This window comes from Halichondria panicea, chromosome 11, assembly GCF_963675165.1.
Source record: "Halichondria panicea chromosome 11, odHalPani1.1, whole genome shotgun sequence".
Lineage (NCBI taxonomy): Eukaryota > Metazoa > Porifera > Demospongiae > Suberitida > Halichondriidae > Halichondria > Halichondria panicea.
In genome coordinates this window covers 6,769,267-6,795,879 of record NC_087387.1, presented here as the reverse complement: position 1 = coordinate 6,795,879, position 26,613 = coordinate 6,769,267, and the positions used below count along the sequence as shown (strand labels likewise).

Sequence of the window (26,613 nt, the reverse complement as noted above, 5' to 3'; positions counted from 1 at the left end):
CTTATATGGTGGTGCAGTACACTTCTACATGTGCAATACTCCGCTCAAAGCACCCACTTCCAACACTGATGCCTGTTTGATGCGTTAAATATGAACACTGACAACCTCCTGACCCTCAGCTTCACTGCAAAAAGAGCACAGAAGTGATACAGAGCATCAGAAAACAAGAAAAGAGACTGATAAACATTGCAATGCATAATTATAAGTGTGTAAACTATGTTTTTCTGTTCTCTCACTGCTGAAAACGTTTTATTCCAAATAAGAATCACTTCCTAGTGTGCAATTGCAATAATACTTCCGGGTGTGCAATATGGAAAAATATCTGCACAGTCGGTGATGAGTCGCTTCCTGTGCAATTTGAATGTAAAACGCTGATGTCAGCACTTATTAAAAAGCAATAAAGAGTCATACTCCACTATAGAGGTAAAACTATAATAATTTTTTTCTTTTCTATTTCTTGTCACTAATTAATTTTGTGTGGCGATGTAATTAGAAGAAAGACGGTAAATTCGTTACCTTCAAATACCCATGCATGAATAAAGTATAAGTTTATAGTAGATTGTTGACGGTGTTATTTCGAAAAAAAATCTCTAATTAAGCCCATATTAAACTATTACTAACGGTTGATGTACGTCACTCAAGAGCTGTACTGAAAACCAATTTTAGGGATACAAAGTTAGTCTGTAATTAAAGCAGACCACTGTACATACAGATGCATATACAGCTGTAGCATAGATAGTAGAGGAAGGGGATTGTGAACGAGATCACGTGAACTCAATTTCATGGACTGTCCGTGTTAGACGGAAGCATTAGCAGAATGGCCGGAAGTAGACAGGAAGTATATAGATCTGTGTTGCTGGGTATGGTTGCAGCCTCCTCTGTGGGCCCTCCTGCTAGTGAAGACATATCAAGGAAGTAGGGACTCTGAGCTATGTGTGTATGCAAGCTTTTAGTTTTGAAATTCTTTTTTTTGTAGGTTCTTTCTACTCTGGAAATGTGTCCATGCTCTACAATCATACAATATAAAATATCCATGACAACTCATCATCTATATAACATTATTATGAACTGCAGACAAGCCATGACATTGTAAAGATACACGTACATTATGAACGATATGAGTCAGAATGTGTTGTCAGAGTCCGGTCTTCTGCGTTTGGGTAACGGTTCGTGAACAATTTTTTGACAGAACTTACCTGATCAACTATATAATAAGTGTAGAAGAGTAATGCTTTCACAAATCTAATTAAACATTTAAGGCCAGGATTTTCATCACAAAAGTTCAGGGAATCGATGTATCTCAATCAAAATAGCACAGCACGCTGGTAACTTAGGTTGAAAGAACTGGAGTGATGAGGAGAGAGGGGGTGTAAGGGTATATTCAGAACGTACTGACAAATTCCAAATGAGCTGGCACTGAACACACGAGGTGACGATGACATCAACTCTTGGCAGCTTGACAATGGTGAGCACGTTCTTGACGGCAATTAGTTCAACACTGACTTGGCAACCAAGAAGTGGAGAGATTCAAGAGTTGCTGGTCGACTCAGGTAAAGGCTGATGAGAGCAGACGGGGGATGTCTGCTGCTTCTTGCTTTTCTTTTGCTGAAAAAAACGCAATTTCTGACTTCCCATGCCCATTGTTTACAATCACACCTGTGTGGGAAAAGAGCAACATGACATTTTCACACTTTTTCATTGAGGAAAAATTCTTCTTTCGAGTTAGTACAGCTACTATGTAATAGCTATTCTCATAGAGTAAAGCTAAAAGAATCAGAAAATTCACACTAAAACTTTCAATTGTGAACAGTCAGATCAGGACACCCCACACAAAGAAGGCACCCCATTCGACTTATTTCACAACACTGGAGAACAACAAAAAGCTTACATATCAAAAAAAGGGGCTATCCTGTTAAAGCTCAAGTCAAGGAAACAGCCAATATGCTTACTAGCTTCTAAAAGTGTATCAGAAACTAGATTCTCCCCAAACAGTGCTAAAAACAGGTAAATGGTGAGTCATAGCTAACTTGTAGCTCAACAGGTATATCTTATTACTTAAAACGCTCAAAATATTGTTAGTATAGATTACTACTGACATTAAAGCTCTTAGATAGTCGTTTCTTACCTTTAGAACCGAGTAAAACTCTGAAAAGTCTTTAGCCCGCTCAAAATTAGTCAATTCGCGGTCTAACGCGGATAGACCTCAGCTCTCATGTATGATCTATAGCGCACGTGATCTCGTTCACAATCCCCTTCCTCTACTATCTATGGCTGTAGCCAGTTCTCACATGTTCTCTCTGAATTTAGATCATAACCATGGTGACAAGATGACGAGAGTGAACTCTGCATGACCTTGTTCCGGTGTCCATGCAAGGTTTGTAAACTAAGAGATAATCAAACTGGTGAGTTGGAGCAACATAACACGTTAGGGCCGGGACATTCTCTATTGTCATAGGTGGCCTGCCATTCTTCATCCTATAATATTGTAGTGATTCCTTTCACCTGGTTCAACTGTTCTGTTATGCATGTAATTGTGGTGCCAAACACTATGATTGCATGCTTGTGGTTGAGTAAACTAATAAATGAATGTGTTGTATACGTACGCTTGGCTCACCATTAATTATGAAAGATACTGAAACTACGAAGTTATTTAGGAGTTACCATGGTTAACTTATTCCAGTGTTGTGGAAACACACGTCGCAAGCTGAGTGACCCCACTGAGAATATATGTATTCCATTGAGTGTGTTGTCGATATTAATTTTGTTGACAATAGCATTGAAGCATTTTCAGTTTATTAGTTTATAATAGCAACACATGTGTGTCTGTCTGTACACAGCACAATATTTATCGTCTAATAGATGTCTAAATAGATCATCATGAATTGTTGTATAAAAATCACGGAATTGTGACTTTGAAATCGTTTCAGCTATAAACTATACTGATTATAAGCAACTTAGAAATTCAACCTGACAGGATTACAAAATAATGATACAACTCATCACAGTATCTCTTCTGTTTTTAGGAACACAAGGTATACAGTAGTATTTGGATACTGCATGTAACTACATATCTAATATGTTACAGCTTGCTTTCATGGAGATATTCAATTGGTAAACGACAACAACGTTAACAACATTGTCGAGTTCTGTTATAAGGGGGATTGGAGAAGGATCTGTGTGTCTGATACATGGGGTAACGTTGAGGCCAACATTGTCTGCTCTCAACTTGGATACAGCGATCAAGGTGCTACTATAGATAACTCAACAGCTTTTCCTAAGAGTAGACATAGTCACTATTGTTGCTTTATATATATAGGTGCTACGACCAGCAATGTTAGTATTAGTCAGAATTCACCCTATACGTTTTTGAGGTTTGTCGACTGTGATGAATCTGACGCTAATATTGATGAGTGCTACTATGAAGCTCGTAATGGCTGTAATATGGTTGATAAACATGCAACAGTTCAATGTTCAAGTGGTAAGCATTCATTTAACATTATCATAACTATCCTTGTTGTACGCAGCTAATTGCGCTGACAGGGATATTCGACTGGTGGGTGGAGCTACTGACAACGAGGGAAGAGTTGAAATGTGTACAGATCGCCGTTGGATGGCAATTTGTAGCAACGCATCGACTGAGCAAGACGCTGGACAAATGTGCCAAGAGTTTCGATTTGCTAGCATTGGTGAGTTCATAATAATTGTCAATTTAATCAATCTACTCTTCTGTGCAGGAGCTGAAGTGCTTGTATTCAACCCACGAAGAGTACCAACCATCAACTGCACTATAGGCGATTCTGGCGACCTCTCTTGCAATGAATCATGTGATGATGGTACAACAGACCTAGGGATTCGTTGTGTCAGGCAGGAAGTTCTGAATCAAATAAGCACTCCTTGTGACAACGTAACTTCAGTTTATAATTCCACAATTCAAACAAACCAGACTTGTGAATTCTCGTGTGATTACTGTAATACAACAGCTAGTCCCTCTGTTAGCCATGTACAGGGTAATGCTATGTCCACAGATACAGTAACCTCTATATATACATGTATAGAGTCGTCATGTGGTACTGAGTCAAGCACTACAGCACTGGGGGTAATAGTTGCTTTGTTGGTGGCTCTGCTGGTGGTCTTGTTGATTGTTTGTGGAGTAATGTGGAATCGCATATCACAGAAACATAAACAAATGTAAGTTCATACTTATGTGTTTGTCATTTCAGAGCATTTTTGTCCTACGTCTACTGTACACAGTTAATATATGTTGTACATGCAGCTGCATGTATGTCGTCAGAAACAAGCACACTCTCAACAATTCAACGACAACTGAACAACCCAGTATATGATACAAGCATGGAACTACACAATGCATATAGCTCCAGTGGACCCACCTACCAACAAGTTGCCAATGGCAATCAACAAGACCACACCTATTCGATACTGGAATGCGATCAGAATACAAATCGTCACTCAAATCAGCTCACTGCTATAGACGAGGAACAGAACTACTATGTGGTGGAGAGTGGAAGGTGTGAGGGTGTGGAGGGGGCGGGCTGTGACAGTGTGTACAGTGAAGCTAGTAACTACGAAGTGCCAATGTCAAGCAAAACGGACAGCAAGGTGTGGCTGTGTGAAGCTGCTAAAATGTGGTTCCAAACTTCGGTGTTATATAGAGACCTTGCAATTCATGTGTGTCTGTTTATGTATATTCAATATAGGGACTCAGAAACTCTATAATATAATTATATTTATTGAATACTTTTGGTAGGCTACTATGTGAGTTTTTGTTGGAGTGATGTAATCGTGTCTAAATCTGATTGGTTCTGATTCTCAATCAACATAATTATAAAATGTACAGTCTAAATGGTTTTCTTGGAATTCAGTTCCTATAGGTACGTCAGCGCATATGTACACAGTCATATTAACCCTGGTATAGATCACCTGATCTCCTGCATACTGTTCTACAAACTATTCCTATACAATGGTATAATTATTTCGACTGTTAGTAGTCATCCTATGAAATTATAAAGCCATCAGTTAGTTGTAATTTTAACTTTTTGACTTAGATATAGAAAGCGCTTTACAATAATATCTTGAGCACAGTGACTGTAGAGCCAAATTTCTGTATGCAATCTGTTTGTTTATTGTCAGTCCCTGAAAAGTGAAAACACAATAACAAGTTGCCAATGGGAACGAACAAGACCACACCTACTCGATACTGGAATGCGACATAAACAAACCATCACTCAAATCGTGCTATAGACGAGGAGCAGAACTATATACCATGTGGTGGAGAGTGGAAGGTGTGGAGGGGGCGGGCTGTGACTTTTTCTACAATGAGTCTCTATAGTAACTATACGAAGTGCCGATGGCAAGCAAAACGGACAGCAAGGTGTGGCTATGTCATTATGTGAAGAGGAGTGCTCCACACTCAAGCATTTAAGAATTGTGTACACTTGCATTGTGATTACCTGATAATTATAGAAGCCTTGCAATTCGTGTGTGTATGTATCAAGTGTTGTTGCCCAGTGAGTGGGCAGATCAAATCAATCCAGTGCTCTGTATATAGCATTTTGTATCACTACCATAGCAACCATATATTCCACTGCATTTGCACTGTGTTTTCCCCCACACCCACCCAATAACTCATTTGGTCCCTTTTATAGGCTACTACCTTTCCATTAGTTGTGGAAAGAAACCTAAGAATTTACTACGGAATTCATGAATACACTATAATATAATATCCACTCACAACACATGTCTTTTATTAGGGAAGAACTTGGCCAACCAGAAAAGTTTGACGTCATTGGGCAACAAGTTAGTTATTGCAGGCGCCCTCATGCAACATGCCATATTATTGCACTGGAGCAACATAATGCCCGAGGGCTGCAATGGCATGTTGCACTCGTGCTGGGCAATAATAACTTATTGATTCTCTCCAAAAGCACTCTTGTTCTCTCCCATTGATATATAACTGCATGTATTCGATGGTGTTGTTATTTTGAGAGATCATGTTTGTTCAAATTCAATGGAAAAATCAGTTCCTGCAATATACAGGTTAGCCTCGACTCCAGCCCCTTGAATAGTGGCCTTTCTCAGCGGCCTGGAATCGAGGCTATATGCAGGTATGCTTACAGTAACCGAGATCATTATAAAGAATATTGCATCTCATTTTTGGTAGTTGCTGTGTATACAATACTACGCAAAATCAAAGTGACACTTATTATACATGCATTACATTATAATAAACACACACACATACACACATGCACCACACGAATCAACCTTATCACACTGCATGGGTTTCCCGGCACATGCCGAATATAATTATATTAAATTTGAACCAACATGATCTCTCAAAATATACCACAGCATATACTATTGAACTGCGGGCTACAAGGGAAAATAATATTTATGGCTCATAAATTGGCACCTCAAACATATGCAGTTAATGGTGTTTTCGATGAATGAAAATGTCTTGCATGAGAAACAAAATGTCATAACATAAATGAAAACATAGAGACAGAGGGTGTAGTCTGTAGACTAGTTCATCAAAAATTCTGCTGTGTGCTTGCAGAAGGAGCTGCTTTAGAGACACTCTGGGAGAGGGCTAGGGCTCAGGCTGAGCCTTGCTCACTAGCACTAGTTCAGCTTCTGTATTTAAATAAAAAGAAGCCAGTTTAGTAATAATATAGGAGTGGCTATTTTAAGCTTACCTTTGCTTGCCTTGTGACTAGCCTGGCATAGCTGAAGAGAGAGCTGGTCTAGACACCATCTAGAGCTAGCTGGCTGGTTGCTGCGCAGTAAGTGGAGGGAGAGGCTGACTAATTGAACAGAGGGGGGAGTGGCTCTGTACCGTTCGCTTTGAGGGAGGGGCTGGCTGCTCATATTCTGTCCCTGCGCAAGGATTTGAGTGTGGACAGCAGCCCTGGTGTGGACAAGCTCTCTTTTCCTTTACGCCCTTGTAGTCGGGAGGTTTACTGTCATAATCCCCTCTACACTATACATTAACTGCTGTCTGAAACCTGACAACATTCAGGAACTCAGTTTCATTATGTTGTGACAATCCATAATATAGTGATTCATACAATAATTTATAGATTGATGTTTGTCAACTTGAAAAGCAAACGCAACTTACGCAATTTAAAGGAAGCTACAGAAATAACAGGCAGTTAGAATAAAGTGCTTTAAATAATACTATAGCTAGTGAGATATGAACACTCTGATATTGATTGCAATCCTCTTTGTTGCTTCTAAAGCTGTTCAAGGTAAAGTTCTTGTATACTTCTATGATTAGATTGCAAGTTTACTCCCTCAGGCTGCATCAATGGAAAGGTACAGATACGAGATGATGGTAGAGTCAATGTTTGCTCTGATCAAGAATGGAAAACTGTGTGTGAGAAAGGCTACCAATGGCGTGCTTATCAAGCTAACATTGCTTGCAGACTGCTGGGCTACAATAATAATGGTACATTTGTCAGTACAATGTATGCTTTGCTAGTTCTTTGGGTCCCACAGGGGCAAGTGTGGAACGATCATGCTTTGTCTCAACCGGTCTGAATTACATTGATGTTAGTAAGTGTAGTGGAACAGAGAATACGTTTGAAGAATGTGGAATCAACCAAAGAGATTTTGATACTTGCAGAGGTGGCTGCAGTGGTACCGAGAAAAGTCATCCTGAAATAATGTGTCTATTAGGTAAATATTTTGTTAAAAACAGCTGAGTATAATAATGTTTATGAGTTGTAGCCGACTGCACTAACGGGACCATAAGACTGGTGGATGGGTCCAGCGTGAGAGAGGGACGAGTGGAGGTGTGTGTGGGCGGTCGCTGGGGAGCTGTTCAAACAAACAATTCCCAACTGGTTGAATTTGTTTGCTCTACACTGGGTTTCCCAACTGAAGGTAGGGACAGTGATGGTTGCCATGTGCATCTAATAATTATGTTATAGGTTCAGAAGCAGTCACTACTTTTGGCAATGGAACAGCTCCAACAAGAAGCTGTGTAATAATGAATAGTGTCCTCCACTGTGTGGATATTGCAGACCAGTCTGTTGATGATTCCATGGATCTTGGTGTTGTGTGCAAGACATACCAAGATGTTATCAGCTCAGTTATTAAAATAACAATAGAACAAGCCCTTCAGACGTGTCCTGAACCAACCACAATCACACTAGCTGATGAAGTACAAAGCTGTGACAATGCTGGTAGCCCTATTGCAGCCTTGGGAGGAGTGATTGGTCTTCTGGTGGTTGCACTCCTGGGACTTGCTATTGGATTGACTGTAACTTGCTGTGTATTGGAGAAACGCAGGTCACAGAAACAGCAAGCTGAGTGAGTAGTTCATTGAGCATATGTATTCCATTGAGTGTGTTGTTGTTTCATGAATAATTATTTGTTGACAAGAGAACCAGCTGAATAATTTTATTTGAAAGCACTATATACATGTAGCATGTTTTTATTCAGGTGTATTGTATACATTGTCCACGTTCAGTTCCAATAATAAGTGAACACCTCTGTATCGATGCAGGTACAATACTTCTCAAGTGCAAGAGCTCTCAACAATTCAACGACAACTGAACAACCCAGTATACAATACAAGCATGGAAGTACACAGTGCATACAGCTCCAGTGGACCCACCTACGAACAAGTTGCCAATGGCAATGAACAAGACCACACCTACTCAATACTTGAGCGCGATAAGAACACGAATCGTCGCTCAAATCAGCTCAATCCTATAGACGAGGAGCAGAACTACCATGTGGTGGAGAGTGGAAGGTGTGAGGGTGTGGAGGGAGCGGGCTGTGACGGTGTGTACAGTGAGGCTAGTAACTACGAAGTGCCAATGTCAAGCAAAACGGACAGCAAGGTGTGGCTGTGTGAAGAGGATTACTCCACACTCAAGCATTGAGAAAACTGAATATTGTGCATGTATTATATTTTATACTGCATCATGTGACTGTCTTATAGAGACCTTGCAATTTGTGTGTGTCTGTTTGTTCATTAGTAAAATCAGTGTTTTAGTTAGATATTAGTGACTCAGAATTTCTATTCTCTCCTTTGATTATACTTTATCACAGTCTCAAGGATGTGAGGTAACTACTAATGTGAGTTGTGGTTCAGGTGATGTAATGTGTGTCCAAATAAATCTGATTGGTTCTGATTCTCAATCAACATATAAAATGTACAGTCTAAATGGTTTTCTTGGAATTCAGTTCCTAGACACTATGAGGTTAGCACACACGTACACAGGTATATTAGCCCTGGTAGATCACCTGATCTCCTGCATGCCCTTCTCCGCATTCCATTAACATCATGGACCTGAAACACTCCAGGCAGCTACCTAGTCCTCTGGTCCACTCTACATATATATACGGACATCACCATGGATACATATACAATGGTAGCAAAATGTAATCGAGCTTTTGGATTTTGTACAACTGTGTCATCCCTATAATTATTATAGCCATCAGCAGTTGTAATTTCATCTTTTTTACAATAAGTTCTTGAGTACAGTGACTGCATAGCCAATGGAACTCATTCTGTACACAGCAAGTGATACGTTTGTTTAGTGTCAGTCCCTGAAAACACAATAACATTATTCTAACAGTTGCTCAACAGCCCTAGAGATAACTTTCAAGAAGACCCAGTATTCATTCTTTGATTGTTTTTACCTCATGATTCAACTGTGAATTGTGATTACTGTTGTACAATCAGTGTTATGATGCATACACAAAGGTTTATGCATTAATCATGTAAGTACTTTGTATGATGACAGACTGCAAGTGTGTCTCTACACACTATAGCTATGTATATAACTGTAGTTGCAAGGTTCATTCTCCTCCAACATTATTCCTTTTCTCCTTATTGACGGCTGCATGTGTACATATGAACCTCTGTATTGAAGAACTCATCATCACTTTTACTGGCCTCAATCTTCACTGGTGGTGGGTTGGCTGGTTTCAGTTTCTGTTTTTTGTGATCAATGACATCATATTCTCCAATTCCTTCATCGCTTGTAGTCACAGTATTGTAGTTAGGACCTAGTGAACTGTAGCTCGGTTCTATATAGTTGTGTCAGTGCAGCTCTCATTCCCTTGTAATAGAATTCTGCATGTTACGGGATAATTTTTTGCTTTTTTAATAGGGCAAATTTAGCAAATTGAATACCTTGGTTTTGTTGGACTTGAGTTCCTTTTCCTTGTGACAGTACAAGCCACCCACGCAATAACTGTCCCTACTTCCAGTAATACAAGAAATGCAATCACTGCTCCTAGTGCACTGGTAGCTATTGTATCACTGAACGATGGACACTCAACGGCTAAACCTCGAGGACATAACCCACTGTCAGTGATGTTCCTACAGCTCAACCTATTGTTGGTGTCGATGTTACAGTTAATTTGTGGGCCAGTTGTATTCATTTCCATCGCTGCTGCTCCTACAAAAATTGCTTTGATTTGCTGTGAATATAAGTTTCTTACCTTGGCTTGGAAATCCTAGCTGAGAGCAAACATGTCCAGCTAGTGCTTGGTTGTAGCACATTGTACCCCATCGCTTGTTCTGACACACCTCCACTCGTCCTTGTTTTATGTTGGATCCACCCACCAGTCTTAGGGATTCATCAGTACAGTTAGCTATAATAATAATATAGTTTAGGTTTAGTAGAAATCACGTTACCTGGAATGTATCCTTGTCTGTTGTTTTCACGCATATAAAAACGGCGACAGTGTTCCAATGTTGTTGTTGGCTTACACTCTGCTAATGTATTCTCCCCACCAGCACAAGATTGATTGAACATGAAGAACTTTCCCATATGAATATCCCCAAAGTCAGTCACCTCTTTTATGGCTCCTGAAATAATAATTATATTACGGTATAGTGTGCTCTGTAGCATACCTTGGTCACTGTAGCCTAGCTGTCTGCATACAACATTCGCTTCAACACGCGACCACGATCTAGTACACAGAGTCCTCCAAGTACTATCAATGCAGTACTGAACGTAGCTTCTATTGTCCGTTGTGTTAAGTGACAGTTGAACATGTTCACTATTACAGCCTGCATGCCATGTTTCTGTATATCAGTCTCTATATTATATATAGTGAATGTACTCACTTTGTGCTATTGCAGAGAGTTGTCCAACTAAAGCAATAGCGACTAGACCTAGTAGTGCTGAGATAATATTCGCATGACTAATTCAAGCTATAATTATACTCTTGTGCATGTAAGCAGTAATTTTTAAGTATAGTCTACATGTACTGTGCACAAGCTATATAATGCTGCAAGTTGTTAATTTAGTAGTAATAATTACTTTCATGTATTGCATTTGTCCGTCTTTTGTTGTCATAGTCACCCACAAACACAACAGTTCTCTAAACTGAGTAGGTATTGAATGAAAGTGAATGCCTTGTAGACACAAGGTTTTTTATTCTCCATTTGAGCTGGACAGTATATACTAGGCAATGTTCTATCACGCCTCGAAGAACGTACGATTTGTTCCTCTGCCTGTGGAACTGCATGCATTATTATAGCAATAAACTAAAAGGTGGGCAATAACTGATTTACACATTAGCTGCCATTAGTGTTTCTCCTCCTAGCAACAACACCACAACCAATCAGAGTGATTATTTGAAGGACCACTAGAACACCAATAACTGCTCCCAATGCCGCTGTAATAGTGCTGGCATGATGGTTAGTCGAGCCTGTGAATGTACAAATATCCACTGTGACTCGACACTGCTCAATAATAATTATAAGGCTGCGCACATTTATATCCTCAAATGAATACATGTACTGAAACTGTAACATGCTCAAAAATAACTGTCAGTCCAACACGATACAATTCAAGGACTGTTTTCATTATAACATAATTATGGCTATAGAACTTGCAATAAACATAACAAGTCTACCAATCAGTAGTCAATAGCAACACAGAATGAAACTGTATCACTCGATCGTCTTCTGAAAATACTATTTTTTATGGTCAACTAGTAGAATCAAGAAAGTTATATTATGCATGTATTGTTGGAATTCTTTGCAACATGTTTACATATATGGATTTATAGCGTTACTCTTTTTGAAGTATGCCAGGATGTAGCAAATAAGTGAACAAGACTTAGATTTGTGTGAAGAAACCATTAGACCGAGTGCTACCATCACACCATCACCAGCAATTTTAATTGTATTTGTATAGCTATACGGAAATTCCTGTTATCAGGTTTCACTGTTAGGTCATTGTTGATATAATAAGTGGCTATGTAAACTATAAGTTGCTAACACATTAATTATGTTAATTAATCAGTCTCTGTTGATTTGCGGGGGGGGGGGATATTTGTGGTTGAGCAATATTTAGCTATTTAGTTGCAAGTTAGATGCATGTTCTACAATGGCTAGTATGCTAATCTTTGTGTTAGTGGCTGCATTCATAACACAAGGGACTGGACAAGGTGAATGGAATTTGTTTGTATTTCACGTGTATCTTAATAATTATAGATACTTGCACTGTCGCTGGTGAGCTCGAGTTGAATCCTGATAGCTCAGTCAGTATTTGTCAGTCTTCATCATCGGGGTTCAAATGGACCAGCGTATGTTATTCTGGCTGGACTATCACTCATGCAAAACTGGCTTGTAAGCAGAATGGTATGGATTTTCAAGGTATACGTATACAATAATTGTTCTAGACAGGTATAGTTGAAACTGTGAATACAGGAGCTCAAGTCATGGAGGTATCAGTAAACTCTACAAGTTGTGTAACGTTGCCAGCCTGCAATGCGAATGAGCAGAACCTAACTGAGTGCTTTATTAATGGACGTCCTGTCACTTCATCATCATCTACCAACCACATAGCTGGATTTACATGTGGTAATAACATTACATATAATTATACTATCACATCGCTCTAAATAATTTATGAGGAAAGCTGTATCTTTATACAGGTTGTTCCGATGGTGATGTTCGATTCAGAGACCAACCACTTGAAATGGATGACTCAGTAAAAGGGGTAGTGCAGTTTTGTGACAATGGAGAGTGGAAAACATTGTGTGCCGTTAATTGGTTAACAGCAAAATCATCCATTGCTGTCCCGCACGTAATTTGTCGACAACTATAGGTTATTCTGAAAGAGGTATAAGCTATTTACTAAGCATGTCGCATACATTTTGATGTGATGTATACAGGAGCTACAAGAGGTGCAGTCTGTTCATCTCCACCAACATCACCTCATTTCAGTCATCCTGTATGTAATGGAGTTGAAAGAAGCCTGTTAGAATGTAGCAGAACCAGTCGAGACTCCTGCCCCAGATTGTCCTGTACAGGAGACGATAAAACATATGGTGCAGTGACTTGTATTAAAGGTGAATTTATTACCAAACTGCTTGTATGTAATTCATTCATGCACTGACAAGATTGCACTAACGGAACCACAAGACTGGTGGGTGGATCCACGACTAGAGAGGGACGAGTGGAGGTGTGTGTGGGTGGTCGCTGGGGTACAGTGTGTAGTATCAATCCCTTTATTGGCTCCTGATATAAGATTGTGATAGCTAATTCATTAACGAGCAAAATTGTAACGTACCTTGGCCGCTGAGTCCCAGTTGTCTGCACACAACATTGGCCTCCACTCTTGTCCAGCTTCCACCACCAGCACACAGCCAATGCCATTCTCCATTGTGGCAGTACTGGACATACTTTTCATTCAGAAGTAAAGCTCCTGCCACAAATAGCTTTACAGTTCCATTATTACACACTGCAAAATCATATTATTATAATAAATAATTATTACTGAAGCACTTACTTTTCTCGTCGGCGAGTATTTGTCTAACTAGGACAATAGTGAGTAATACCAAGCAGATACTAGATCTAGCCATGACTATTCTCCATACACTTGTGCATGCAAGCAAATCTAATGAGTACTGCAAATGCTTACACTTGTTGTGACTTAGTTTGGGTAATACGTTCATGTGTTGTATTTGCCAGTCTTTCGTTGTCATAGTTCACCCACAAACACAACAGTTGTGTGAACTGAGTAGGCGTTATGAAAGTGAAGCCTTTGTAGATACAAGGTTTCTATTTGTTTACTTTATATCACACCCCTATATAATACATTGTTTGGTGTGTGTACTGTGTGTTGCACTGCAGAGTGTTCTGAACATTGTTTGTGTGATGGCAAGAGTTCTACTCTCTTGGTTCCATGGATAACCATAATGACAATTAGCACATAAAATACAGGATACCGAAGTAATTTAAACTCGTAAAATTTTCAGCGAGTATATACATGCACATGAACAGATAGGACTATAGTCATCACTAGATCCATTAGAGGGACGAACATCAGCATTTGTAATTTCATCCTTTGTGGACAGACAATGAATCTTTGAATACAGCAACTGCATTCATGCAGAGCCAATAGAATGTATACTATACACACATGGCAATGCTGCCTGATTGTTGTATATGCTTACGCAATTCTTTCTTGAGGGAATATGTTTTGATCCACATGGCCAAAACAGCCATATAGTATTCAGCTGCCGTAATTTTGTACTATTGAACAAATTATTATACAATCAGTGTTATAATTTATATATAGGTTGTAATGATGTATTCATGTATTATGCGTGTCTGCACACTAGTGACCGTTACTCTGAAAAAGTCCTCTCTTTCCTTAATTACTGGCTTCCACCGTCACTGGTGGTGGGTTGGATATCTGGAGTGCTCTCGGCTTGGGCTTGATATTATCAATGACATCATAGTCACCAACTGCTTCATCACTTGTGGTCACAGTATCGTAGTTAGGATCTTGTGAGCTGACGTTCGGTTGTTTTAGGAATGTCCCATTGTAACTCTCATTCACTTTTGTTAGAATTCTGTAACAGAGGAAACAATTCTAGCACATGCCATGCATGTAATTTAATACCTTTGTTTTGTTGAACTTGAGTGCATTTTCTTTGTGACAGTACAAACCACCCACGCAATAACTGTCCCTACTTCTAGTAGTACAAGAAGCCCAATCACTGCTCCTAGTACTGCTAGAGTATGTACAGCATGGCTGAAAGTTTGGCATGTGATGACTAAGCTTCCTACATCACGTATAGGTGGCAGTTGTATAGTGTCTCCACAGTTCAGGGTGGTGCCATCATCTGTCACTGTAATCAACTTTTGGGTCAATAGAAGAAGTAGTACTTTTCGCCATTGCTCCTGTATAAACATTCGTACATTTAAAGTTCATCTTAAATATAGTGTTGTGCATTATTACCCTGCATTGGAAATCCTAACATATTGCAAACGGTGTCTGCCAGCACTTCATTGTAACAGATGGATGCCCAATGTCCCTGTGTACAGAAGTCCACTCGTCCCTCTCTGTTAGTGAAACCACCCACCAGTCTCACTGTTCCATCAGTGCAATTAGCTGTATAGCAACTCAGCATCAGCTTTGATATGCAAAAATGAATGCTCTTACCTGGTTGACATTTTACCCATCCTGCTCTATCACTACATGTACTATTGGTATGAATTCTGCACTCTCCTATGTTACTTTCCCCTCCAGCACAGGATGTGTCACCAAACATAAAGTAGGGTGGATTAGCTGTTGGTGTTGTATCACCTCCTTTCTTGGCTCCTGGTGATTGTAATTATAATTCAATGACATGTATAATTTATATCCCATACTTTGGCCGCTGAGTCCCAGTTGTCTACACACAACATTGGCCTCCACTCTTGACCATGTTCCACCACCAGCACACAGGGAATGCCACTCTCCATCATGGCAGTACTGGACATACTCTTCATTGAAACTACCATATCTTACTAGCCGTACAGTTCCATTTTTGCACACTGCAAAAACATATACAGATCATTAAAGTATTATGCTGAAGCACTAGCTTACCTTGCCCGTCCGCGAGTGTGTGTATAACTATAACAATAGTGAGCAATACCAAGCAGATACTAGCCATGACTATATAATATATTCTCCATAGCAGATTTGTTAGGTACTGTGCAAAGGCTAATGCATAGTCTTTTGTTGTCTTAGTCAACCCACCCACCCACCCACCCACACAAATAAACATCTTTCTAAACTGACTAGGCATTGATAGCCTTGTAGACACAAGGTTTCTTATTTCCCTTTATGGTAATGGTTAGCCTGCATGTTTGTTTACTTTAAGTCATATCCTCTCTCGTTCCCTGAGGGCATAACTCTGATAACAAAGTGTGCATGTGTGTATACGCATATCTGTATTGTATGTGTGCTGACTGTAGATAATAGTTAGTATAGTTCTCAAAATACGGTTTATTATTCATCTCTGACGCTAAGATTTGGTCCATTTGATTCAGTGTCTGTGATCAGAGCCTCGTTGCTGCTTGATACAAAAGCTGTAGGATAGCTCATTGTAATTGGTCTCTGTTCCGTCTTGGTGTCTTCATTCTTTTGCGGCTGTTTTGCCTTTCTTTTTTTTTACTGCGTAGGTGTGATCCTCGGCAATGAAGAACTCCTCTTCTCTCATACTGATTTCTTCCCTCACCGGTGGAGACAGATCAGCTTTGGCTGTGTTTGTGGGTGCCTGGCTGTATGTAGCATTGGCACAATTAATTTTGTCTACCTCCCAACCTCTGGGCTCTGGCTTCGTAATGATAAAAGTGTCGCCTTAACTATTATGGAACTTCCTGTTTCAGGTTTCACTAGCTGTTAAGGTCACTGTTTGTATATAAGTGGCGATAAACTATAACAATTCAACGACAACTGAACAACCCAGTATACGATACAAGCATGGAACTACACAATGCATACAGCTCCAGTGGACCCACCTACCAACAAGTTCCCAATGGCAATAAACAAGACCACACCTACTCAATACTGGAATGCGATTAGAACACTAATCGTTGCTCAAATCAGCTTAATCCTATAGACAAGGAACAAAAGTACTATGTAGTGGAGAGTGGAAGGTGCGAGGGTGTGGAGGGGGCAGGCTGTGACAGTATGTACAGTGAAGCTAGTAACTACGAAGTGCCAATGTCAAGCAAAACGGACAGCAAGGTGTGGCTGTGTGAAGAGGAGCACTCCACACTCAAGCATTGAGAAAACTGAACATTAATTTTGTGTATTATATTTTATACTGCATCATGTGACTCGTAGAGACCTTGTAATTTGTGTGTGTTTGTAATCAGTCTTTAGTAAATCTAGTATAGTTAATTACCATTGAATACTTTATCATGTGTCTCAGTAATTGGTACATTGATGTAATGTGAGTTGTGGTTGGAGTAATGTAATGTGTGTCTAAATAAATCTTATTGGTTAATTCTGGATTCTCAATCAACGTATAAAATGTATATACAGTCCAAATGATGTTCTTGGAATTCAGTTCCTAGGCACTATTATAGGTAAGCGCATATTGGTCCTGGTATAGATCCCCTGCACACTCCATTAACACAGACCTATCACTCCACAGCAGTTCATATTTTTTAACTGATAGAAAGCGTTTTACAATGAGTTCTTGAGTACAGTGACTGCATAGCCAATGGAACTTATTCTGTACACAGCAAATGATACGTTTGTTTATTGTCAGTCCCTGAAAACACAATAACATGTTCTACCAGTGTATTCTTTGACTGTTTTGACATTTATGACTGCGTGTGGTTTTACTGTGTATTGTGATTACTGTACAATCAGTGTTATGATAATTATGCATGCACAAGGTTGTATGAACCATAGCTACTAAATTAAGATGTCTGTATGATGAATGTGTCTCTACACACCATAGCTATAACTGTTGTTGCAAAGTTTATTCTCCTCCAACATTATTCTTTTTCTCCTTATTGACAGCTGCGTACATATGCTCTTCTGCATTGTAGAACTCATCTTCACTCTTACTGGCCTCAACCTTCACTGGTGGTGGGTTGGATGGTTTCGGTTTCTGTTTGTTGTGATCAATGACATCATAGCCTCCAATTCCTTTATCGCTTGTGGTCCCAGTATTGTAGTTAGGACCTAGTGAACTGTAGCTTGGTTCTTCTATTAGAGCTGTGTCAGTGTAGCTCTCATTCACTTGTGTTAGAACTCTGATAATTTAAGACAAAGTTAGCAACTTGTGTATAGTAAAATTGAATACCTTTGTTTTGGTGAGCTTGAGAGCCTTTTCCTTGTGACAGTACAAGCCACCCACGCAATAACTGTCCCTACTTCTAGTAGTACGAGAAGTCCAATCGCTGCTCCTAGTGCACTGGTTGTATTCTGTACAGCATAGTTGTGAGTTTGACACTTGATGACTAAGCTTGCCAGGCCTCTTGTAGGCATCTGCACTGAGTCTTTGCAGCTCAGTTTTGTACCATCATTTGTCACTGTACAATCAACTTTTGGATCAATAGAAGAATTAGTACTTTGCGCCATTACCTCTGTATATATAATGTACATATACGTAGATTTCATCCATCTTAATAATAATCGTGTGCATTATTACCTTCGATTGGAAATCCTAACATTTTGCAAAAGGTGCCTGCCAGCTCTAGATCTTCATTGTAACAGATGGATGCCCAATGTCCCTGTATACAGAAGTCCACTCGTCCCTCTCTGTTAGTGGTACCACCCACCAGCCTTACTGTTCCATTAGTGCAATCAGCTGTAGTAGCACTCAGTATCAACTTTGATACACAAAAGTTAATCCTCTTACCTAGTTGACATTTTACCCATCCTTCTCTATTATAACTACATGTACTACTGGTATGAATTCTGCACTCTCCTATGCTGCTTTCCCCTCCAGCACAGGATATGTCACCAAACATAAAGTAGGGTTGACTAGCTCTTGGTGTATCACTTCCTCCTTTCTTGGCTCCTGAAATTCAAGGTCACATGTATGATGAAATGCAAAACTAGCATACCTTGGCCGCTGAGTCCCATTTGTCTACACACAACGTTGGCCTCCACTCTCGTCCAGCTTCCACTACCAGCACACAGGGAATGCCATTTTCCATTGTGGCAGTACTGGACATACTCTTCATTGAAACTACCATATCTTACTAGCTGTACAGCTCCATTATTACACACTGCACAATCACATGCAGAGCATTAAATTACTTTATCTATTACTGAAAAACTTACCTTGCCCGTCCGCGAGTATATGTCCAACTAAGACAATAGTGAGTAATACCAAGCAGATACTAGCCATGACTATTCGCAATGCAAATCTATTAGCTGGTTATTTGTTATACGTACTCTGGCTATGATTCAATACATTTGCTTTCATGTGTTGCATTTGTCTGTCTTTTGCCGTATCAAGCATAACAGTTCTCTAAACTGAGTAGGCGTTGAATGAAAGTGAATGCCTTGTAGACACAAGAGTGTTTTGACAATAATAATTATGTCGATTCTATCAAACACGATATAGCCATTATAGAGCGATGAACAACTGCAGCCAGAACTGTTTGCTTCGTTTTCGTGGACAGTTTTAGTTGGATAAATCTGTGAATACAGTGACTGTAGAGCCAATTCAATGGTACAAGACGAATATACGCTGTCTGATAGTTAACTGTCAATAACATGATAATTATGGTTATAGATCCTTGAGGGAATATGTTTTAATTCATTTTTTACTTCATTGGTACCACAAGTAATTATAGTTTAAACAGCATAATCATCGTGAACAAATCATATTGTGTACAATCAGTGTTATAAAATAATTGATGTATAGTAATAATCTCGTATTAATTTAAGGTACGTGTTTGTATGATACACCACTAGCTACGCCTGTTAGTATTGTATAGAGAAGTCCTCTCATTCCTGGATTCCATCGTCACTGGTGGTGGGTTGGATATCTGGAGTGCTCTCCGCTTGGGCTTGAAATTATCAATGACATTATAGTCACCAACGGCTTCATTGCTTGTGATCAGTATCGTAGTTAGGATCTTGTGAGCTAACGTTCGGTTGTTTTAGGAATGTCCCATTGTAACTCTCATTCACTTTTATTAGAATTCTGTTACTGAGGAAAAAAATTATAGCACCTCCAATGTTTGAATTACCTTTGTTTTGGTGAACTTGAGTTCCTTTTCCTTGTGACAGTACAAGCCACCCACGCAATAACTGTCCCTACTTCTAGTAATACAAGAAGTCCAATCACTGCTCCTAGTGGATTACTGTGAGTGTCAGTGCACGCTGGTGTTGTGGTACTGGGTGGGCTACTGCTAGGGATAGCTGGATTGCAGTTGCAGTCTGGTGTATTGTCAGGTGGACTAGGGCATGTTCCGTTGATTGCTAGAGTATGTACAGCAGAGTTGAAAGTTTGACATGTGATGACTAAGCTTGCCATATCACATATGTGTGACTGTATAGTGTCTACACAGTTCAGGGTGGTGCCATCATCTGTCACTATACAGTTGACTTTTGGGTCAATAGAGGAGGTAGTACTATTCGCCATTGCCCCTGTATAAACATTCGTAGATTTCTTAAATAATCTTGTGCATCATTACCCTGCATTGGAAGTCCTAACATTTTGCAAACAGTGCCTGCCAGCTCTAGGTCTTCATTGTAACAGACGGTTGCCCAATGTCCCTGTGCACAGAAGTTGACTCGTCCCTCTCTGATAGTGGAACCACCCACCAGTCTCACTGTTCCATCAGTGCAACTAGCTGTATAGTATTATGCCATGCCATAATAGTATCAAAATGATTGCCAGTCGCCCTTACCTGATTGACATACAACCCATCCTATCTTATCATTTGCACATGTAGTAGGTGAATATATACTCTCCCTGCATTCCCGTATGTTACTTTCTCCTCCATCACAAGATGACTCAGCAAACATAAAATATGGTCCATTTACTGTGAGTGTACTACTATTCTTAATTGCTCCTAATCATGATGAAATCATATAATTAACGGCATGAGTATAGGAACTATAACATACCTTGGCCGCTGAGTCCCAGTTGTCTACACACAACATATTGGCCTCCATGCACTCTTGTCCAGCTTCTACCACCAGCACACAGCCAATGCCACTCTCCATCATGGCAGTACTGGACATATCTTTTAGCCAAATTATCATTACGTTCAAATAGCTTTACAGTTCCATTATTACACACTGCAATCATATCATATAGTCATAATGATGAATGATTTATTGCACTGAAAAACTTACCTTAATTGCCCATCCACGAGTATATGTCCAACTAAGACAATAGTGAGTAATACCAAGCAGATACTAGCCATGACTATTCTGACACACTTGTGAATGCAAGTAGATCTAATGGTGTTTGCACAGGCTAAGCATGGCACAATAGTGCATAATTATAACAGCTTTCTAAATTGAGTAGGCGTTGAATGAAAGTGAAGGCTTTGTAGAAACAAAGTTAAGTTCTTATTTCCCTTTATGGTAATAGATTGGCTTGTTTGCGTTTACTGTCTATAAGTCACACCCCTATTGTGCCCTGGAGGCATAATTCATTACACAAAATTGTGTGTTTTGCACTACAGTGTGCAGAGTGTTCTGAATATTTGTGTAATGGCATGAGTTCTAGATTGGTAATGATAACCACAATGACAATTATCGTATAGCGGGTTATTTTCGTATGGTGGAAATTTTCGTATTTTTCTTATCAGTAGAGCATCTCCAAAAATTAAAACTGCTAAATTGGTCTGGTACATTGATTCAACGTCACTATTTCAATCTAGAACTCTGTACGAAAATTGAAGGATAGTTCGTACGAAAATTTGCACCTACGAAAATTACCCGCTATACGGTAACACATAAACTACTGTAAACTCAGGATATCAAAGTTTGTACAGTTTTCAGAGTACGCATAATATAATTATGACTGCATGTAACAATCTTAGTTTCGTACTATATTATGCGTCTCTGCATACTATAGCTATGACTGTTACTCTGAAGAAGTGTTCTCTTTCCTTAATTACTGGCTTCCACCGTCACTGGTGGTGGGTTGGATATTTTGAGTGCTCTCGGCTTAGGCTTGATATTATCAATGACATCATAGTCACCAACTGCTTCATCGCTTGTGGTCACAGTATCGTAGTAAGGATCTTGTGAGCTGACGTTCGGATCGAATGTCCCATTGTAACTATCATTCACTTTTGTTAGAATTCTGTAACAGAGGAAACAATTATAGCATTGTTTTAATGAACTTGAGTGCCTTTTCCTTGACGGTACAATCCACCCACGCAATAACTGTCCCTATACTTCTAGTAATACAAGAAGTCCAATCACTGCTCCTAGTGCTGCTAGAGTATATGTACAGCATGGCTGAAAGTTTGGCATGTGATAGACAAGCGTCTTGCACCACATATGTGCAGCTGCATAGTGTCTCCACAGTTCAGGGTGGTACCATCATTTGTCACTGTACAGTCGACTATTGGATCAATAGAAGAGTTAGTACTTTTCGCCATTGCCCCTGTATAACACGTACATTTCATCTTAAATATAGTGTTGTGTATTTTATTACCCTGCATCGGAAATCCTAACATTTTGCAAACAGTGCCTGCCAATTCTAGATCTTCATTGTAACAGACGGATGCCCAATGTCCCTGTGTACAGAAGTCCACTCGTCCTCTCTGTTAGTGGAACCACCCACCAACCTAACTGTTCCATCAGTGCAATTAGCTGTAGAGCACTCGGTATCAACTTTGATATGCAAAAATGAATGCTCTTACCTGGTTGACATTTTACCCATCCTGCTCTACTATTACTATCACTACATGTACTATATTAGTATGAATGTTGCACTCTCCTATGTTACTTTCCCCTCCATTACAGGATGTTCCACCAAACATAAAGTAGGGTGGATTAGCTGTTGGTGCTGTACCACCTTCTTTCTTGGCTCCTGGTGATTGTAATAATAATTCAATGACATGTATATAATCTATATCCCATACCTTGGCCACTGAGTCCCAGTTGTCTACACACAACATTGACCTCCACTCTCGTCCATGTTCCACCACCAGTACACAGCCAATGCCACACTCCATCATGGCAGTACTGGACATATACTTTTCATTCGGAAATAAACCTCCTTCCTCAGATAGCTTTACAGCTCCATTATTGCACACTGCACAACCATATTATACAAATTATTACTGAAGCAGCACTTACTTTGCCCGTCCGTGACTATTTGTCCAACCAGGACAATAGTGAGTAATACCAAGCAGATACTAGCCATGACTATATATTCTCGATACAATTCAAGTAGATTTATTAGGTACTGTGCAAAGGCTAATGCATGACGTTGACATTAATTTGGTAGTATGCTTGCCTGTCTTATGTTGTCATAGTCCACCCACCCACCCACAAGCATAAACAGCGGTCTAAACTGAGTAGGCATTGATAGCCTTGCAGACACAAGGTTTCTTATTCCCCTTTATGGTAATGGTTAGCCTGCATGTTTGTTTACTTTAAGTCACATCCTCTCTCGTGCCCTGAGGGCATAACTCTGATAACAAAGTGTGCATATAATTATGCCATTGTGTATATACTGTGTGCTGACTGTAGCTAATAGAAAAGTGTTCTGAGTATACAGTTCTCAAAAACTTATATAATTTATGTTAAATTGCTAATGTGCTAGGATTTGGTCCATTTGTATGAGATCTAACATCATAATTATACTGAAACATAGTTAGAACACGGTAATGCGACCTGATTGTTATTATAATTTATGTATATTGCATGCATGTTTACACAATTCTTTACTTTCTTGAAGGGATGATTCACCGATGGCCTATAAACAACCATAGTATAGGAGCTAGTGCATGCACTCCTGATTATAGTATTCAGCATGCCGGAATTCTGTACATAATTATTCCACACATAGGTTGTAATAATTAGTTACGTATTCTGTAATATTATGCGTCTCTGCACACTAGCTATGACTGTTACTCCGAACCTCTCTTTCCTTAATTACTGGCTTCCACAGTCACTGGTGGTGGGTTGGATATCTGGAGTGCTCTCGGCTTGGGTTTGAAATTGTCAATGACATCATAGTCACTAACTGCTTCATTGCTTGTAGTCACAGTATCGTAGTTAGGATCTTGTGAGCTGACGTTCGGTTGTTTTAGGAATGTCCCATTGTAACTCTCATTCACTTTTGTTAGAATTCTGTTACTGAGCCAAACAATTATAGCACCTCCATACATGTAATTAATTATTATACCTTTGTTTTGTTGGACTTGAGTTCCTTTTCCTTGTGACAGTGCAAGCCACCCACGCAATAACTGTCCCTACTTCTAGTAGTGCAAGAAGCCCAATCACTACTCCTAGTACACTGGTGATTGGGCTTCTTGGATGCATGGTTGTATTCTGTACAGCACTGGTTGAGATACTACTGCTTGGGATTGGTGGATCACTGCTGTTGGCGGTAGTTTGATCTTCGATTATGTCAGAGGGTGCCATGCATAATGTCGATGAGTTAGGACATGTCTCACAGAACGATGGACACTCAACGGCTAAACCTCGAGCACATAACCCACTGTCAGTGATGTTCCCACAGCTCAACCTATTGTTGGTATCCATGGTGCAACTAACTTGTGGGCTTGTCGTGCTGATTACGTTTGACACTGCTGCTGTGAAACGTATACTTTACGTATGTAAATGTTTGCTTGACCTGATCATACTCGGTTCTTACCTTGGCTTGGAAATCCTAGCTGAGAGCAAACATGTCCAGCTAGTACTTGGTTGTAGCACATTGTACCCCATCGCTGGTTCTGACACACCTCCACTCGTCCTTGTCTTATGTTGGATCTGCCCACCAGTCGTACGGCTCCATCAGTGCAATCAGCTATAATTATTATAGATAGCTACCACTAGTTTTAGAGATAATAGCCGACCTGGATTGCATTTTACCCATCCTTGTTGATTACTGTTGCAATTAGATAAAGCTTCAATTCTTTCACACTCTGCTAATGCATTCTCCCTGCCAGAACATGAGCCGAAATTGAACCTGAAGAAACCGCCACTGATAGACATCGATGCTAGATTCCTATTAAACCCTTTTGTGGCTCCTGCACGTAAGTAGTAGTATTGTATTGTAGTATATAGAGCAATGCTAACAGTCACTGACCTTGGTCACTGTAACCGAGCTGTCTACACACTACGTTGGCTTCCACTCGGGAAAATGGTTTGCCACACAGCCAACGCCATTCTCTCCATCAAGGCAGTACTGGACGTAGCTTTTAGTCACTTGATCATCAAGACGTACTAGACGTAGAATTCCATTATTGCACGCTGCATGTGCAAAGTATCACAGAGGATTAAGTTACAGTATATATACATATTTACCGAGCTTGTCCGCCGATAGTTGTCCAACCAAAGCAAGCGTGACAAGCAGCGAACTGATATTTGCCATGACTATATTCTTGTGAATGCAAACAGATCTATACATGTAAATAATTATACCTATGATCGTGCAGTGTTAAGTAGGTTCAAGGTATAATGGAGTTGATGATAGTTTTTAGGTGTTGCATTTGTCTGTTTGGTTGGTATAGTTCAATGCATGCAAACATAGTAAATTAGACAGAGGTGCTTTCCATGTACGGTAACGCTTTTACCACTTGTACTATTTGCTATTATATTCCCCTATAGGTCATTGCTGCATGCATACACATTGTTGTGTCTGTATATAGAAGACAATCAGTATTTTAAAAAAATGCACTTACTATTTTTTGTTGCCTTCATTTCTTTGCCTTCTTTTTAGATGTGCATGTTTGGCTGTAAAACTGTAGTAGTATTATAGCATGAATACGTACATACTGAGACACTCGGTTTGGTGCACTATACATAGAGTATTTATATTCTCTATAATTAATTGATTATTCAACAGCTTATTTTATACCTTCACATCATTCCGTTAAACGGTTTTATCGTACGATCAGTGTTATGATACATGCACACTATACATTATGTTCAAGTTTTATAATGCATCTGTATGCACACTATAGCTATGACTGTTGTTACAAGGTTTATTCTCCTCCGACCATTGTTGCATGCTTCTTATTGACGGCTGCGTACATATGCTCCTCTGCATTGAAAAACTCATCCTTACTGGCCTCAACCTTCACTGGTGGTGGGTTGGCTGGTTTCAGTTTGGGCCTGTTGTGATCAAGGACATTATAGTCATCAATTCTTTCATCGCTTGTGGTCACAGTATTGTAGTTAGGACCTAGTGAACTGTAGCTCGGTTCTATAGGAGCTGTGTCAGTGTAGCTCTCATTCACTTGTAATAGAGCTCTGTTATAGCAAATAATAGGACACATTTTTAACAATTTGTAATTTAATACCTTTGTTTTGGTGAGCTTGAGAGTCTTTTCTTCTTTGTGATGGTACAAACCACCCACACAATAACTGTCCCTACTTCTAGTAGTACAAGAAGTCCAATCACTGCTCCTAGTGCACTGGTGATTGGGCTTGTTGCCTGGTAATTTTCCATGGAAGTGGTTGTGGGTGTTGCTAGAGTATGTACAGCATAGCTGAAGGTTTGACATGTGATAACTAAGCTTCCTGCACCACATATGTGCGGCTGTATAGTGTCTCCACAGTTCAGGGTGGTGCCATCATCTGTCACTGTACAGTTGGCTTTTGGGTCGATAGAAGAGATAGATCTAGTAACGTTCGCTATTGCTCCTGTATCAACATATACATA

The 26,613-nt window shown here is 39.7% G+C and overlaps 5 protein-coding genes and 3 long non-coding RNA genes across 21 annotated transcripts in view; 2 read left to right on the top strand and 6 right to left on the bottom strand.

The window, feature by feature from the left end:
• Positions 1-356: 356 nt before the first annotated feature.
• On the top strand, positions 357-4,829 carry LOC135344187 (scavenger receptor cysteine-rich domain superfamily protein-like). Of its 7 annotated transcripts, none has more exons than XR_010397342.1 (9): positions 372-423; positions 2,308-2,374; positions 2,975-3,032; positions 3,086-3,244; positions 3,317-3,478; positions 3,525-3,686; positions 3,735-3,904; positions 4,056-4,188; positions 4,274-4,829. XR_010397342.1 is itself a non-coding variant. In XM_064541354.1 (9 exons), exons 2-9 carry the CDS (start codon positions 2,348-2,350, stop codon positions 4,341-4,343), a joined length of 1,044 nt encoding a protein of 347 aa, XP_064397424.1. In that variant the 5' UTR covers positions 372-423; positions 2,308-2,347; the 3' UTR covers positions 4,344-4,829. The 7 variants fall into 7 exon arrangements, 6 of the variants coding, with proteins under 6 accessions (XP_064397423.1, XP_064397422.1, XP_064397425.1 ...); XM_064541354.1 differs by having other exon boundaries at positions 3,735-4,007; XM_064541353.1 differs by having other exon boundaries at positions 357-423; positions 2,308-2,402; positions 3,735-4,188.
• On the bottom strand, positions 1,024-2,276 carry LOC135344235 (uncharacterized). Its single transcript, XR_010397361.1, has 2 exons — positions 2,126-2,276; positions 1,024-1,656 (listed from the first exon to the last, which is right to left on the bottom strand). It is a non-coding gene; the product is annotated as an uncharacterized LOC135344235 (long non-coding RNA).
• Positions 4,830-6,391: 1,562 nt separating the features above from the next.
• LOC135344270 (uncharacterized) lies at positions 6,392-6,942 on the bottom strand. The gene is made up of 2 exons (XR_010397415.1): positions 6,714-6,942; positions 6,392-6,651 (listed from the first exon to the last, which is right to left on the bottom strand). It is a non-coding gene; the product is annotated as an uncharacterized LOC135344270 (long non-coding RNA).
• A 182-nt stretch (positions 6,943-7,124) lies between these two features.
• On the top strand, positions 7,125-9,161 carry LOC135344149 (scavenger receptor cysteine-rich domain superfamily protein-like). Its single transcript, XM_064541273.1, has 6 exons — positions 7,125-7,265; positions 7,316-7,465; positions 7,516-7,695; positions 7,747-7,902; positions 7,950-8,331; positions 8,528-9,161. Exons 1-6 carry the CDS (start codon positions 7,211-7,213, stop codon positions 8,907-8,909), a joined length of 1,305 nt encoding a protein of 434 aa, XP_064397343.1. The 5' UTR covers positions 7,125-7,210; the 3' UTR covers positions 8,910-9,161.
• Positions 9,162-9,632: 471 nt separating this feature from the next.
• On the bottom strand, positions 9,633-14,075 carry LOC135344247 (uncharacterized). 4 transcript variants are annotated; one of them, XR_010397375.1, is made up of 9 exons: positions 13,788-14,071; positions 13,569-13,739; positions 13,361-13,516; positions 11,111-13,300; positions 10,895-11,053; positions 10,676-10,849; positions 10,480-10,632; positions 10,169-10,436; positions 9,633-10,108 (listed from the first exon to the last, which is right to left on the bottom strand). It is a non-coding gene; the product is annotated as an uncharacterized LOC135344247 (long non-coding RNA). The 4 variants fall into 4 exon arrangements; XR_010397377.1 differs by having other exon boundaries at positions 10,169-10,430; positions 10,895-13,300; positions 13,788-14,075; XR_010397374.1 differs by having other exon boundaries at positions 10,895-13,300; positions 13,788-14,072.
• Positions 14,076-14,716: 641 nt separating this feature from the next.
• LOC135344225 (neurotrypsin-like) lies at positions 14,717-15,968 on the bottom strand. The gene is made up of 6 exons (XM_064541420.1): positions 15,876-15,968; positions 15,659-15,823; positions 15,450-15,608; positions 15,246-15,398; positions 14,907-15,187; positions 14,717-14,856 (listed from the first exon to the last, which is right to left on the bottom strand). The coding sequence occupies exons 1-5, from the start codon at positions 15,940-15,942 to the stop codon at positions 15,126-15,128; spliced, it is 606 nt and encodes a 201-aa protein (XP_064397490.1). The 5' UTR covers positions 15,943-15,968; the 3' UTR covers positions 14,717-14,856; positions 14,907-15,125.
• Positions 15,969-17,628: 1,660 nt separating this feature from the next.
• Positions 17,629-26,613, bottom strand: part of LOC135344131 (scavenger receptor cysteine-rich domain superfamily protein-like) — a gene marked incomplete in the record, with an annotated part of 804,697 nt that continues 795,712 nt past the window's right edge. Inside the window, 1 exon segment of the mRNA XM_064541251.1 lies at positions 17,629-17,820. Within this exon segment, the coding sequence (XP_064397321.1) occupies positions 17,767-17,820 (54 nt within the window).
• Positions 19,642-25,710, bottom strand: LOC135344211 (uncharacterized). 5 transcript variants are annotated; one of them, XM_064541395.1, is made up of 15 exons: positions 25,631-25,709; positions 25,254-25,348; positions 25,036-25,199; positions 24,803-24,976; positions 24,601-24,753; positions 24,130-24,538; positions 22,859-24,080; positions 22,637-22,806; positions 22,429-22,586; positions 21,111-22,377; positions 20,880-21,053; positions 20,660-20,824; positions 20,444-20,602; positions 19,997-20,396; positions 19,642-19,950 (listed from the first exon to the last, which is right to left on the bottom strand). In XM_064541395.1, the coding sequence occupies exons 4-7, from the start codon at positions 24,939-24,941 to the stop codon at positions 23,873-23,875; spliced, it is 909 nt and encodes a 302-aa protein (XP_064397465.1). In that variant the 5' UTR covers positions 24,942-24,976; positions 25,036-25,199; positions 25,254-25,348; positions 25,631-25,709; the 3' UTR covers positions 19,642-19,950; positions 19,997-20,396; positions 20,444-20,602; positions 20,660-20,824; positions 20,880-21,053; positions 21,111-22,377; positions 22,429-22,586; positions 22,637-22,806; positions 22,859-23,872. The 5 variants fall into 5 exon arrangements, with proteins under 5 accessions (XP_064397465.1, XP_064397464.1, XP_064397466.1 ...); XM_064541394.1 differs by having other exon boundaries at positions 22,429-22,806; positions 22,859-23,031; positions 23,076-24,080; XM_064541396.1 differs by having other exon boundaries at positions 22,429-22,806; positions 24,130-24,535; positions 25,631-25,710.

Coding starts and splice junctions, on each gene's coding strand:
- LOC135344225 (XM_064541420.1), bottom strand. CDS start 15,942: ATGGCTAGTATCTGCTTGGTATTGCTCACTATTGTTATAGTTATACAC. Junction 15,824..15,875: donor CACACTCGCGGACGGGCAAG/GTAAGCTAGTGC, acceptor ATGTTTTTGCAG/TGTGCAAAAATGGAACTGTA. Junction 15,188..15,245: donor GTTAGGATTTCCAATGCAGG/GTAATAATGCAC, acceptor ATGTTTATACAG/GAGCAATGGCGAAAAGTACT.
- LOC135344149 (XM_064541273.1), top strand. CDS start 7,211: ATGAACACTCTGATATTGATTGCAATCCTCTTTGTTGCTTCTAAAGCT. Junction 7,266..7,315: donor TGCTTCTAAAGCTGTTCAAG/GTAAAGTTCTTG, acceptor TTACTCCCTCAG/GCTGCATCAATGGAAAGGTA. Junction 7,466..7,515: donor GCTGGGCTACAATAATAATG/GTACATTTGTCA, acceptor TGGGTCCCACAG/GGGCAAGTGTGGAACGATCA.
- LOC135344187 (XM_064541351.1), top strand. CDS start 2,348: ATGACCTTGTTCCGGTGTCCATGCAAG. Junction 2,375..2,974: donor TGTTCCGGTGTCCATGCAAG/GTTTGTAAACTA, acceptor TCAACCTGACAG/GATTACAAAATAATGATACA. Junction 4,189..4,273: donor TCACAGAAACATAAACAAAT/GTAAGTTCATAC, acceptor TTGTACATGCAG/CTGCATGTATGTCGTCAGAA.
- LOC135344211 (XM_064541393.1), bottom strand. CDS start 24,941: ATGTCTATCAGTGGCGGTTTCTTCAGGTTCAATTTCGGCTCATGTTCT. Junction 24,754..24,802: donor ATGGGTAAAATGCAATCCAG/GTCGGCTATTAT, acceptor TAATAATTATAG/CTGATTGCACTGATGGAGCC. Junction 24,539..24,600: donor GCTAGGATTTCCAAGCCAAG/GTAAGAACCGAG, acceptor TACGTTTCACAG/CAGCAGTGTCAAACGTAATC.